The sequence below is a fragment of the Eumetopias jubatus genome, unplaced genomic scaffold (assembly GCF_037043125.1).
Source record: "Eumetopias jubatus isolate StellerSeaLion01/CBP00866 unplaced genomic scaffold, mEumJub1_p1.0 scaffold_13, whole genome shotgun sequence".
Taxonomy (NCBI): Eukaryota; Metazoa; Chordata; class Mammalia; order Carnivora; family Otariidae; genus Eumetopias; species Eumetopias jubatus.
In genome coordinates this window covers 12,361,547-12,375,382 of record NW_028274819.1, presented here as the reverse complement: position 1 = coordinate 12,375,382, position 13,836 = coordinate 12,361,547, and the positions used below count along the sequence as shown (strand labels likewise).

The following is a 13,836-nucleotide window of genomic DNA, read 5'->3' as shown; positions in this document are numbered from 1 at the left end:
AACCACAGAAGCCAAGTGGCTTCGAGGCAGGGAGCACGCAGGAGGCCTTCGGTTTCTGAGTAGGTCACAGAATCACACTAACAACCCTTCCCCTTTCCCTGCAGCCCAGGGACCACAGCCAAGCAGACGACGCCAGCTCCTTGGCGCCGAAAACATCTAGTAGAACAGCAACTCTACAATTCTTTCCAGACTTTTATTAAGAACCAAAGGAGTGCTGAGAACTGTGCTACACCCCGAGCACCCGACGGATCCAGATTCAGTCCCTGACCTCCGGGAGCTCACAGATTAGGGAGTCACACACAGGATGACGAGGCGAATACCGCAGGCATGAACGCTAAGCGGTGCGAAGTAACCAAACTAAGGGCTACTAACGTGGCCACCCAAGAAATGTTTCGCCAACACCAACTTAAAAGTCAGGAAAACCATCCCAAGCTATCCCAACCAGCAACTAGCTCGCCATTTCTGCTCAGATCTGTGCGGGCGTCGCGGCCTAACCCGGAAATACTACCTCCCTGAAGGAGCAAACGCCGACCGCAGAAAGAGTAAACTACCTTTCCCATTGTGCATCAGTCAAAAACCTCCCAGCATCCTCTCCGCCTCTGGTTTCTCATCTTTAAAGCTCAGGATATTTAGGACTTCATTTCCCAAGATGCCTTTTGACAAGTTAGTTTTGCGCATGCGCCAAGAGGAGGGCCCTCCTTGCCCTCACGACCCCGCCTCTGTTCTACCGCCGCCATTTTTTCAGAGACTTTCATCCGGCAGTCGACGGGGTTTTTTTTCTTAAAGGAGAAGCGACAACTCAAAAAATTTCCCCCTTCTTCCCGCAAGACCTGGCGGCGCTGGGGACAGAAAGGTCACAGACAGGAAAGTGGGATCTGGGTGGAGGCAGAAGAACGCCAAGGCTACTTCCGCGGCTTAAGGAAGAAGGATAGAAAGAGCCCTGTGGCATTAGCGGCTCCTTAGGGAGGCAGGTGCGCGCGCAGCCAGTCCAGGGTGCGCGCGAGGCGGGGAAAAAGGTGCGTTTTCCTTCCACCAATCTCCTCGCGGGACCTGCTCCTCCCACTGCTCCTAGCGCGCGTTGAGCTCGTGGCGCGGGGGGTGGGGGTGGAGGAAGGTCACTTTAGGATTGTCGCGAGACGCAGCCGTTTAACGGTGAGAACGGGTGCGCGGGGAAGGAAACCTCGCGCGCTCCCTTAGAGCCGTTTCCTGATTGGTCGAAGGAAGGGGTGGGGGAGGGAACCCGGGACGTCGCTGCGTGAGAGACCACGAGGGGCAGGGCGAAGAAGCCGTCCCTCCTCTCTGATTGGTCCGCTGAACGTCTGTGGCGAGCGCGCGCGCGCCGCCAGCGGTAGCGGGCCTTGAGTGGCAGGGGGCGGGGGGGGCGCCCTCGGAGCCGGGCAGAGGGGAGGGGGGGGAAAGAGGAGCGCAGAGTGAGATTGAGCCGGACGCTCCGGGAGGCAAAGGGGGCGGGGGGAGTAGCGCCGCGGCCGCCGCCGCCTCCGCCTCCGCCGCCTGGGACGAGGGGGTGGGGGACGGACGAGCCCCGATGCCGGGGGAGACGGAAGAGCCGAGACCCCCGGAGCAGCAGGACCAGGAAGGGGGAGAGGCGGCGGCGGCCAGGGCGGCTCCAGAGGAGCCCCAACAACGGCCCCCTGAGGCGGCGGCGGCGGCGGCGCCTGCGGGGACCACTAGCAGCCGCGTGCTGAGGGGAGGTCGGGACCGGGGCCGGGCCGCTGCGGCCGCCGCCGCCGCCGCTGTGTCTCGCCGGAGGAAGGCCGAGTATCCCCGCCGGCGGAGGAGCAGCCCCAGCGCCAGGCCTCCCGACGCCCCAGGGCAGCAGTCCCAGGCCGCGAAGCCCCCGTCTCCAGCTCAGGGCAAGAAGAGTCCGCGACTCCTGTGAGTAACGCAGTCTTTCAGGCGGTGGGAAAGACCCCCCTCTGTCCGCACGCAACCCTCTCGGCTCCCGTAGCGCCCACTCCACGTGACATCCTGCCTGCTCTGCCCCCTGCCGCTCGCACGCCAGATGTCACGCCGCTCCCCTGCTCCTGTCTTGTCGCTGCTCTTTGGCCCTCCCCCCGTGTCCTCTGACTGTGGGGCCACTTCCCCTCTCCCTGAAGTCGTTCTTTGTGGGATACACCTCTTTCGCTCCTTAGTGACCGTATTCTTTCCTGCCGCCGCAGGCTTCGCCCGCACTCTGGCATCTGCACTCCCTTTGTCAGCCTGTCCCTTCCCCTCGTACGGCGGCTCTCCGGTATTACATCACATCCCCATTAGGAAATCAACAACACCATCCTAGCCTTCAAAAGTGTGTGTCTCCCTCCCACCCCCCATTAATTAGCTCAAGGGCTAGTTGTACTAGTAGCTTCATATAGCTTTTTCCACTCTGCTAAATTTTCACATCACGTTTCACCTGTTCTAGAAATCTGGTACTTAGTGTAAAACGTAGCTCTGCCAATTTTAAGTGTAGTCGTTCATACAACAGGATTAGCTGGGTATTTTTTAGTGTTTTTTTGTTTTTTTAGTTTTTGCTTGTCTGCTTGTGCTTATGTTTTAATGTAGGAACTTCGTTCTTAAAACTTAGGCTACTCTGAAAGGAATTACTTTATTACCTAGAGATAATGGAGGGACTAGGAACATACATATTTTATTTTTATTTATTCATGAGAGACAGAGAGAGGGATACAGAGAAGCAGAGGGAGAAGCAGGCTCCCAAGGAGCAGGGAGCCCCATGCGGGACTTGATCCCAGGACCCTGGGATCACGACCTGAGCTGAAGGCAGACGCTCAACCATCTGAGCCACCCAGGCGCCCGGGAACATACATACATATTTTAAATTGTTAGTATTAAAATGTTCCTCTGTTGAAAATACTGAAGTGCATGTGTTTGTAAATTGTAGAAATTAATCATATTAGTCATTGAATTCGTTACTGAAAACATCGTTTGTGTCTTTTGACTTTCAAGTGAAAAAAATTGATAAAAGGACAAATTGGAGTGGGGGAATCACAGTTTTAAGGGTCCCCTCCCATAGAGATTATGCCAAGATTTGGCTTATACCAAATTTAAAACTTGAAACACTCCTGTTCCAAAGTTAAGAATTAAGTCTGTGATTTGCTTGCCTTAGAAGAAGAGAAAATCCAAAGGTATCATATTGCGGTATTAGATGTGCTTCAAATTTTTGAATGTTATTGAAGTTAATATAATTTAGAGAATTTATTGTGTGACTACAGTTCTGTGGACAACAAAGATCTGTACTTACAAATCACTTGGCTGCAATTAGGATTCTAATTGCTATAGATGAATTTCACAGTCACAAAAATTTTAAGATTCTATATTTCATTTTACCAATTTGAAAAGAGCTGTCATTACCCTTACTTGGGTTAAATTCCTTGAACAAATTTGTTAAACTGTATATGCCTTAGTTTCATTATCTGTAGGAAATAATGTTAATCCTTATGAGATGAATTAGTTAGAATTAAATATAGCATGTGAAGCACTTAACAAAGCCTGGCACGTAGTACATACAATATTTGTTAAAAATTATTGTTTTGAGTGGTAATGGAATGATAGAGGTATAAGTGGTGTGTAGCGATTTTCATGTAAACGCTGCAGAATTTTTTTCATTTATTTCTATTGCCATACCTGGGAAGGTTAATAACAATATATTTTTTAAATGCCCTTCCATCCTCATCTACCCATTTGAGAGTTAAATATACCTAGGTTTCCTTGCCACATTTCCCTCCCACTGTTCTACCAGTTTACTTATAGAAATGATATTTTAAGATAATGACACCTAGTGTGGTAGTTTTTTCCACTTCATGTTTTGTGGGGTTTTTTTTACTAACTCTTGGCAAAAAAGTACTTATGAGTTTTTATTTCTACAATATAAATGTTAAAACAGTTGAACTTGGATGAAGATGACTTAATTAAATCCCTTCAATTTTTTCTCCATGTTATTCCCTGTGGGGAGAGAAATACAGTCTTAATTCTTAGTGTCCCTCCCTCTCACATCCAATATCATGAAAGATAGTAGTGTTCTTTTGCCTTCTCTTAGCCTCAGAACTGTCTCTTTATTATGTATTTTAAGTTACACAGTTTTGATCAGATTGTTAAATTTTAAGTGATAATTTATTTGTTACACATTTTTAATTTACTGCATGCCCTGGAAATCATGATTGAGCAGTAACTGGGCCTGGTGCTGTTGTGTGATAGGTTTTATAAAGGTAAATGAGACATGGCCCTAGTCTTCAAGGACCTTGCAGTATGAGGGGAAGATGAATTGATTAGTGGAGGTTTGTCAAATGTACGCATGGTTTACAGATTTTCAGAGTGATAAACTTTAAGTAAGAAATTTAATACTTTAAGACATTTCATGAGATTTTGAGTATCAGTTTACTGAGTCTTGGTCAAGTACCTTCTGACCTGTATATTCCTAACAACATGTGACCCTTTTAAAAAAGGAAGTAAGAGATTTATTTCTATCTTAATTACTTGTTCTATTCAGGTTCTTTTACCATATCCCACCATTTCCTCCTATAAGTTCTCAGTAATGGCTGTTTCACCTACATTTGTTTCTCTTGATTGAAGAGACAGCAAAATGTACAGTACTTTAAAAGGTCAGTAAATACAGAAATTTGGATTGATTGAAACCTCTTTCTGCTAGAAGGCAAAGTAGTGCAGTGGAAAAAGCATTGGACTGTACAGTCCGAAAGTTTCAGGTCTCAGCTTTCTACTAAATGAGTGACCCCAGGCAAGTCACTTAAGTTCTTTAAATCTGTGTCTTTATCTGTAACTGGTAATTTATGATTTGTTACAAGCATAAATGTGTATAAATGATAATTAAGTTACAATTTTTATACACATTTATGTTTATAACATTTTCATTTGCATTGAAACATTGAAAAGTTAATGAAAAGAGCAGGAAATCCTTGTGAAAGGAAATAATTTTTTAGTGCAATTTGCTCAAGAGAAAGGCATAAAGTTAAATGCTAAAATAATTTTAAAATAAAACTTAAAGCCAGTTACAAGGAAAGAAACCAAATTTGAAGAAAGGTTATATCTATCAGTACTACTTAAGAATTAGGCTCATCATTTACTGTATTTTCGTCCATAAACTCGAGTTCAGATTCTTATATTTTATTTATTTTTTTTTTTTAAAGATTTTATTTATTTATTTCACAGAGAGAGAGCAAGAGCAGGAACACAGGCAGGGGGAGTGGGAGAGGGAGAAGCAGGCTTCGTGCCGAGCAGGGAGCCCGATGTGGGGCTCGATCCCAGGACCCCGGGATCATGACCTGAGCCGAAGGCAGACGCTTAATGACTGAGCCACCCAGGCGCCCCCAGATTCTTACATTTTAAATGCAGATGTTTATATACATGTCTAATTTTCAGTATATATAGTACCAATTTTTTTCTGATTCATAAAGTTAAAACACCCAGGCTTTCTACTAATACGGAAACTAATTGTTAGACTAAGACTAGTTTACATTGCAAAAAGGCTTCTTTTCATTCTACCATGATAATAAGTCCTCTGCATTTCATATCCAATGCATTTCATATAAAACTTCAATAAATACTTTTTTAAACTTCTAATTTAGGTATTGAGTAACCCTATTGGCTAAAACTGCATATTCTTAGAGATACTTCTATAAGTTCAGGTGGGTTCCTGAATATTGCTCTATTTTCTGGGATATGGAACTCCATTTTTGCTTTATTTTTTTCTTAAGGTAAAATAATAATAAAGCTTCAGATGACACTTTCTTGCTATATCATTTTGTATGGAAAAAGTGAATGTCATGGATAGTGAGAATGAAAAGGCAGTAATATTCTGAATTGAAACAACTTTTGTGGCTCTTTGGAGAAAGTTACAGTTGTATAAGTTTAAAATTCTGGCTTTTCCTCCCAGGGCAATCAGTATGGTAAAGAAACATCTTCCCGTTCCAAAAGGTTTTTGGAGGGAAGTTTATTGTGTAATGTTTCAAAATTTAGGTATTACATCTGTATTTCTCTTTAGAGTTGTCTTGTGTTAATTATTATTTGGGACGTTGATGATATAATTTAAAATAAAGTAATACCCAGCTTTTTAAAAAGTGGGATGAGAAAATGACAGCTATTTTTTCTAAAGAGAACGAATTTGTATTACATTGCTTCTCTGTTTGGATATTCTTTATGACATAACAGTCCTCATTTACATCAGGTTTACTTTCAAAAAAACAAAAAACAAAAACAAAAAAACTTTGTACTAGCTCAGAGATACCATGTGACATCTTTATAGTAAAGATCCAGGACCTGTGGACTTTTGAATTTGGGTAATGACTCCAGCATAGAGGTTCATTATACTGTGCTTAGTTAGGAATGAAAGGAATGTTACCAAATTAAAAACATGACAACATTTTTTAACAGTTTATAACTGTTACAACATTAGACTCTTCACTGTTGCTAATTTGTAAAGTACAAGTTATATTAATTTCTGAGGTCCAGTCTATTGCCTTTATAGAAATAGATTTTTTTGACTTGGGTATAACAAATAATAATTTGGGGTTTTCTGTTAGGTTCATTAAATTTTTATTATGAAAATTGTCAAGTACACACAAAGTAGAAAAAATAGTACAGTGAAATGCCCAATATTTACCACTAGATTTAGCAGTTATCAAGATTTTGCCATGCTTGTTATCTTTATCTCCCTTTGCCTCTTTTTATTTTTTTAATTTATTTTTATTTATTTATTTTTTTTTGCTGAAGTATTTTAGAGGAAATCTCAAACATTATTTCACCCCTAGTTACTGCATTTAGTAAAACAAGGACATTTTCTTATATAACCACTTAATATAACAAAATTAGTAATATTTTCTTTGTATTAATTTTTTTTACAGTTAAAAACTTTTTGAATGATACTCTAGTTGTATGCTGTAAGCTTTGATAGCTGCATGGTATCTACTTAAATTTACATTAATTAAAATTAAAAATTCACTTCCTCAATTACAAACAAGCTATTTCAAGCACTCAGTAGCAACACATGACTATCATATTAGACAGTGCAGATACAGAATATTTTCATCACTGCAGAAAGTTTATTTACCACACTACTCTAGATGCTTTCTGTATCACTCTGAAGATGAACCTGAAAGAGATAAATATCTGTGTTTTAGGAAAGTATGCAAGATTGTTTATTTAATGTTTGGTTCTCATTTCTTTCAGATGTGTAGACAAAGTGACAACTGACAAAGGTAAGACTTGGTCATTCTTAATCTGTCATGTATATTAACACTGATAACTTTACGATCTGATAGGAAATAGAATAAGCTTCAGCCTGATAATTCAGATCATTCCCATTTAAAAGTGACCTTCATTTAGTAAAAAAAAAAAATAATTGATATAGTTAGAACCTGTTTGGCTAATAGTTTGGGCTGGTGAAACATTTTGGCATTATTTGGAAACCTAATGATGGGAAATCAGATTATTTAATGTTAATTTATTACAATTTGTTTTTAGCTATTTTTAGTAAAGTAACAAGGAGAGGAATGATACACAACACAGTAAAGTGTAGACAAAATCTTAGTACTGGTAGAGACTCAAATTATAAATGCAGTTTGGAGAATGCGGGAAGAAATGTGTTCTGAGATTTCAGCCTGGTGAATAATTAAATGGGATCATTTGGTGGTTTCTCTTTAAAGAGTTTTACCAAAACAAATATATGTATTAAAGGTGGTCTTCTGCTTATCAGGATTACGAAGGAAAGCTAATGTCTACCTTTTTCTTTTTAAACATTTCTTTAAAAAGATTTCATTCTGGCTTTGCAGTTTGGGTTATTAAAATTGCCCCTAATATGCTGGACCAGTTGCTCATTCATTATTCATATAAAATATATTCGTATAAAAAATGCTATATTTTCTAGTTATTGGCTACATTTCTTGATGCTAAATTCTAATATGCAGCACCCTTTTTACAACTTGAATAGATATACTCCTAAGCATATTTCATTTATTATGTCTGACAGAAATCTACTTAATAACTGAGGGTTGGCCAATTTATTATATATGTGCATGTGTTTATATATAAAAAATTAAGATTTTTCTCTTCACAAAGAATGCTTTGAGAATATGTAAAATATATATAACATGTATAAGGCAAGTTTAAAACCTGGATTTTACGCTACTTAGAAGAATGATACTGTGGTTAGGAACCAGTAACTTGAATTGGTGGCTGCTTTGTAAATAATTAGCTATCAGTGATCAGTTTTCTTTTTTCTCTGAATTTTAGAATCTGAGGCTAGTATTTCATAGTTTACCAGGCAGAAGTATTTGTTCTAGACAAATTTTTTATGTAGAAAACTTTGCATGACTAATTTGTCTAGCAGATTTTCGGTTTTGTTGCTGCTGTTGCTTGAAAAATAGGGTATGTCTGCCAAGCATGGAAGGTCTTGTGCTCCTTATTCAGAGATCATTTTGAAATGTTATGATGTGAAAATGTAGAGACAGGTGGCAGTCAAGTACCAGAGCAGTTTTTATTAAAACAAAAGACAAAACCCCCAACCTGCCTTTATAAGCTAAGAGTACTTCACGTGTCTAAAGAGTATGTATAAAGAAATTACTTGGGTTGCCTTGAGGAGAACTTGGAGGATGTGGTGGAAATTTTGAATCCCTGTTGGAGATAAATTAATTGCTCTTTGTGTAGCTGTCTTAAACCAGAAAAGTTGGCTTGTTAGGTAGTTGTGCAGCTGTGGCGAGATCACAACTCCATTCTGGGTAACCTCGGTTTCAAAATCAATCCCGCTCTAATTCACTTGTTAAATGCTCTGGATCTAGAGTTAGAGCTCAGGGTTTGAATTCAAGTTCTGCCTTTTATTGCAAATTCAGTACCTGGAATCCAGTGAACACGTAGTAAAAGGTAGCTGTTTGTAAAATTTTGAAAAAAAACTCTCCAACTCCCATCTTCATCTCTTGGTTTATCTATTATGGTAGCTGTTCAACTTTGAGTAGTAAATAGGTACATAAGAACTGATTCTTACATACATTTAAACAACTAGATCAGGAAATAAAGAAATGGAGGCTGTGATGGTCACTTTTCCCTGTGCTCTGTAATATTTAGAATTCACCTCAATTCTTTCCCTTTTTCTTGTCACTTCTCAGAAAGTTGTTCTGTTACTCAGGAGTAGTTTTCATGTTCAGTCTGCTGAATTTTAACTGAAGTAACTTGTACTTGTTTCAGAGGTTGAGGTTTTTTTAAAAACTTTGAACAGGTTTTGATATTTTCTAGAGGTACTACTAGCTCTCTGTTTCATGAATATTGACAAGATGTTTTCAGGATTGTTTTGTTTTCAGGATTGTTCTTATTTACTCCAAATGACTTGAAATATACTTTCCTTCAGTCAAAAATAAGAACCTTTGACATGTTTGAACAAATAATTTTGCACACACACAAAAAGCAACTTGCTGTTGTTTTAAAATTATTAAGTTGCAAAGTGCCATGTTCATTCTTCACACTGAAGTAATAGTGGTCCCTGTTCTTGCTATATTTATTTAATCCTGATGGGTATATATAAAAACAAGTGGAAATTTGCAAAGATAGTGTTTATTAATTCATTAAACAAGTAATTGTTGAGCACCCCACCATGTGTCCAGCACTATTCTAGGTACTAGATTGTGCCGATAATCAAATCAGTGCAATGAAACACTTGATTAAAATAATGTGATAAAGTGTTTGATGAAGTTAAGATGTCAAGGGAAGACCTCTTTTGAGAAGGTGACATTTGAGCTGAGACCTGAATATATGCAAATAGCCAGATGAAGAGCATCCCACACAGAAGAAGCAAAAAGGGGAAAACTTGAAACATGAAAACTTAGTTTACCACTGCCAGAGGATTATCATCATCACAGTGGGGCTTCCAAGAGTGTTAGCAGAAATTTTGAGAGGTGGAGCCTGGCAGGGTCTTTTTTTTTAAAAGATTTTATTTATTCATTTGACAGAGACACAGCGAGAGAGGGAACACAAGCAGGGGGAGTGGGAAAGGGAGAAGCAGGCTTCTCGCAGAGCAGGGAACCCGATGTGGGGCTCGATCCCAGGACCCTGGGATCATGACCTGAGTCGAAGGCAGCCACTTAACAACTGAGCCACCCAGGCGCCCCCGGCAGGGTCCTTTTTAACTTGGCTTTATGTTTTCGTTCTGTTCTCTGTTTTCAACTAATACAGTAATGAAGTATAGCGATTATGTCTCAGTGTAGTTATTAGTAATTCTAGTGTTACCTTATCCACTAATTTTCTTTCACTTTCAAACCTCCAACTAAAACTGTGCAAGATAAAGCCTTACTAAAAAGGGAGACTATAATATCTTAATGTTTACTAAAGTGAGTTTCACGTGTTTCGTGGAATAATGAGTATTAGAGTCAGTGTAGGTGCTGGAGTCATCAGTGTGCTGGTTTATTTGTTGCAGGACCTCTCGAAATTTTGATTGTGAGTAATAAGCAATATAAATACTGGGACGCCTGGGTGGCTCAGTCAGTTAAGTGTTTACCTTTGGCTCAGGTCATGATCCCAGAGTCCTGGGATCAAGTCTCACATTGGCTCCTTGCTCAGCGGGAAACCTGCTTCTCTCTCTGCCTCTGCCTGCCACTCCCCCTGCTTGTGCACGCTTGCTCTGTATCTCTGACAAATAAATAAAATCTTTAAAAAAAAAAAGGCAATATAAGTACCAAAATATGCAGTAACTACCTAACTTAATTGATTATAAGATAGCCCCCCCTTTGAATGGATAGTTCATAAAATTAGAATTTGTGGAAAACATATTTTGAAGCACTGGGTGCTTAAAAATTTGTATTAAACTCTCAGTCTCACCTTTTATTCAAAATCATTTTACTGTTTTTAGTTACTCTTGTTGTTATGGATGGGGTATATTCTACAATTTGTTTAACCCTTACCTGATTAAAGGACACTTGATAATTCTCAGGTTTTTTTTCTAGGATTACAGGTGGTCTTTTTGAAAGTCTTTTAAGATACACGATACATATGCAAAAGAACACTTAGCATAAACGTGCAGCTGTGAATGTTGACGAGGCAAGCTCAGTTAGGTAATCATCACCCAGCTCAAGAAACAGAACCAGATCAGTTACCCCCAACTATAACCACCGCTCTGACTTTGAATGGCACAGATCTGTTTTGCCATTTTGTGGATTCTACATAAATGGAATAATAGAGTATGTACTCTCTGGTAGAACTTCTTTGCTCATCATTATGTGAGGTTTCTCTAGGTTGTGTTTGTTATTGTTCATTTTTGTTGTTGCATAGTATTCCATTGTGAAAGTATGATTTATTCATATTACTGTTGATTGATATTTGGGTAGCTTTTAGTTACTGGCTTTTATAACTAGTGCTGTGATGCATATATTATTAATATGATTTTATTGAGACATAACTTACCATTATAAAATACACCCATTTCAAGTCAATAATTCTATCCATATAGGTTTTCCTTTTCTGGGCATTTTATAAATGGACTTGTCCATAGAATATGTGTTTTTTGTTTTTGTCTCTGGCTTCTTTCACTTTGCATAATTTTGAGATTAATTCATGTTGTGGCACATATCAGTATTTTCATTCCTTTGTGTGGTATTTCTTGTATGGAAATACTCCATTTGATTTATCCATTTATCAGTTAATCCACTTTTTAGCTATCATGAATAATGATAGTGTGAATATTCATGGGCAAGCTTTTGTGTGGATGGATGTTTTTATTTCTTTTGGGTATATATGGGTAGATATCTACGAGTGAAATTTCTAGATTGTATATGGTAAATGTATGTTAAAGAGACTGGCGAAGAGTTTTCCATAGTGGTTGTGACATTTATGTTCCCTAGTGATAGATGAGGATTTCTGTTTCTCCACAACTTCACCAGTGTTTGTTGTTGTCATTGCAGTATTATGTCAAGCCAGCTACTTTAGGATGGTGGGGTACATGGTAAGACCAGTGAATTCCATGAGTCTGGGTCCATTGCTGCATTTCATTTGCTGAGAAGTGAGTTCCTTGTTCAGAAGAAATGCTGTGTGGAAAACCATGACTGGGATAAGGCATTCTGTAAGTCCACAAATGGACTTTTTACAGAAGCACTCTAGGCAGGGAAGGCAAATCTATATCCAGAATGTTGATTCAACTAAGATCAAAACATTACCACTTCCATAATGGAAGTGGTCCATTTTAATGAACCTGCCATTAGGTAGCTGGCTGATAATCCTGGGGAATGGTATCATATCAGGGACTTATTGCTGGTCTCTGCGGCTAGCAGATGGCACTCGGCAGTGCCTATACTGGAGATTGGCCTTGGTGAGACTCTGGTTTGGTTTCCAGCAATCTCAGCTGTGCAGCTGTAGGAGGTAGAGATTTCTTTCAGGGCAGGCGTAGAAACTTTCAGGTCATTTATGTGATGCTTGAGCTAGGAATTTGAATCCCTAAGCACATGCCTATAAGTTTCTCAACTTCAGTGCAATTAGAAGCAGCTAGCCAATTTCATGTTCATTAGCTAAGGTATCAAGTACATGATAACCAGAACCTTGTCTCTTATTTAATAAGTATTTGATCAGGAGTATGCATTGGTGATTTTTTACCTATTTCTGTTACCATATCATGCCATAGACTTTCAGTGTTCTCTTTACCTCTGAAAATTAGTCATTAGTATCTTTAAATCTAATCAGAGAAACTCCAGAAATCCCAGAACCAATTCAGAAAACTCATCCTTAAGATTCTCTTCTTCTAGGGAGTTTATAGCAATACAGGCCTGTATTGTATAAATCTCAAATAAACAACCTAACCTTACACCTAAAGGAGTTAGAAAAAGAACAAGCAAAACCCAAACCCAGTAGTAGGAAGGAAATAAAGAGTAGAGTAGAAATAGACAAAATAGAAACCGAAAAAAATTACAACAGATCAATGAAACCAGGAGCTGGTTCTTTGAAAAAATCAACAGAATTAGGGGCATCTGGGTGGCTTAGTTGGCTAAGCGTCTGACTCATGATTTCGGCTCAGGTCATGATCTCAGGGTTGTGAGATTGAGCCCTGCATTGGGCTTCCGGCTCTGCACTCAGTGGGATGTCTACTTGACATTCTTTTTCTCCTTCTGCCCCTTCCCCTGCTCACGCATGTGTGCACACATGCTGTCTCTAAAATAAATAAATAAATATATAAAATAAAAATAAATTGGTAAACCTTTAGCCAGAGTCATTTAAAAAGAGAGAGTGAGAACTCAAAATCAGAAATGAAAGAGGAGAAATAAAAACCAACACCACAGAAACACAAAGGACTGGGGTACCTGGGGGGCTCTGTTGGTTAAGTGTCTGATTCGATCTTAGCCCAGGTCTTGATCTCAGGGTTGTGGGTTCAGGCCCCACATTGGGCTCCACACTGGGCATAGAACCTACTTTAAAAAAAATACAGAAGATTTATAAGAGAACATTATGAAAAATTAAATGCCAAAAAATGGGATAACCTATAAGAAATGGATAAATTCCTAGAAACGTATAACCTCCCAAAACTGAATCAAGAAGAAATAGAACATTTGAACAGACTCATTACCAGCAATGAAATTGAATCAGTAATCAAAAAACTCCCAACAAGCAAAAGTCCAGGACCAGAGGGCCTCACAGGTGAATTCTACCAAACATTTAAAGAAGAGTTAATACCTATTCTTCTCAAACTATTCCAAAAACTAGAAGAGGAGGGAAAGCTTCCAAATTAATTCTATGAGGCCAGCATTACCTTGATATCAATACAAGATAAAGACACTACAAAAAAGAACTAGAGGCCAGTATATCTGGTGAACATAGATGCAAAATTCCTCAACAAAATACTAGCAG

General features: G+C 39.4%; 1 protein-coding gene across 2 annotated transcripts in view; it reads left to right on the top strand.

The window, feature by feature from the left end:
- The first annotated feature begins 1,430 nt into the window (after positions 1–1,430).
- ZFP91 (ZFP91 zinc finger protein, atypical E3 ubiquitin ligase) overlaps positions 1,431–13,836 on the top strand; it is a 41,672-nt gene continuing 29,266 nt past the window's right edge. Inside the window, exons 1-2 of one of the 2 annotated variants that reach the window (XM_028111392.2) lie at positions 1,431–1,896; positions 7,195–7,223. In XM_028111392.2, the coding sequence (XP_027967193.1) occupies positions 1,547–1,896; positions 7,195–7,223 (379 nt within the window). In that variant the 5' untranslated portion in view covers positions 1,431–1,546. The remainder of the gene's footprint in view (positions 1,897–7,194; positions 7,224–13,836) is intronic. The other variant, XM_028111391.2, reaches the window with a different exon arrangement.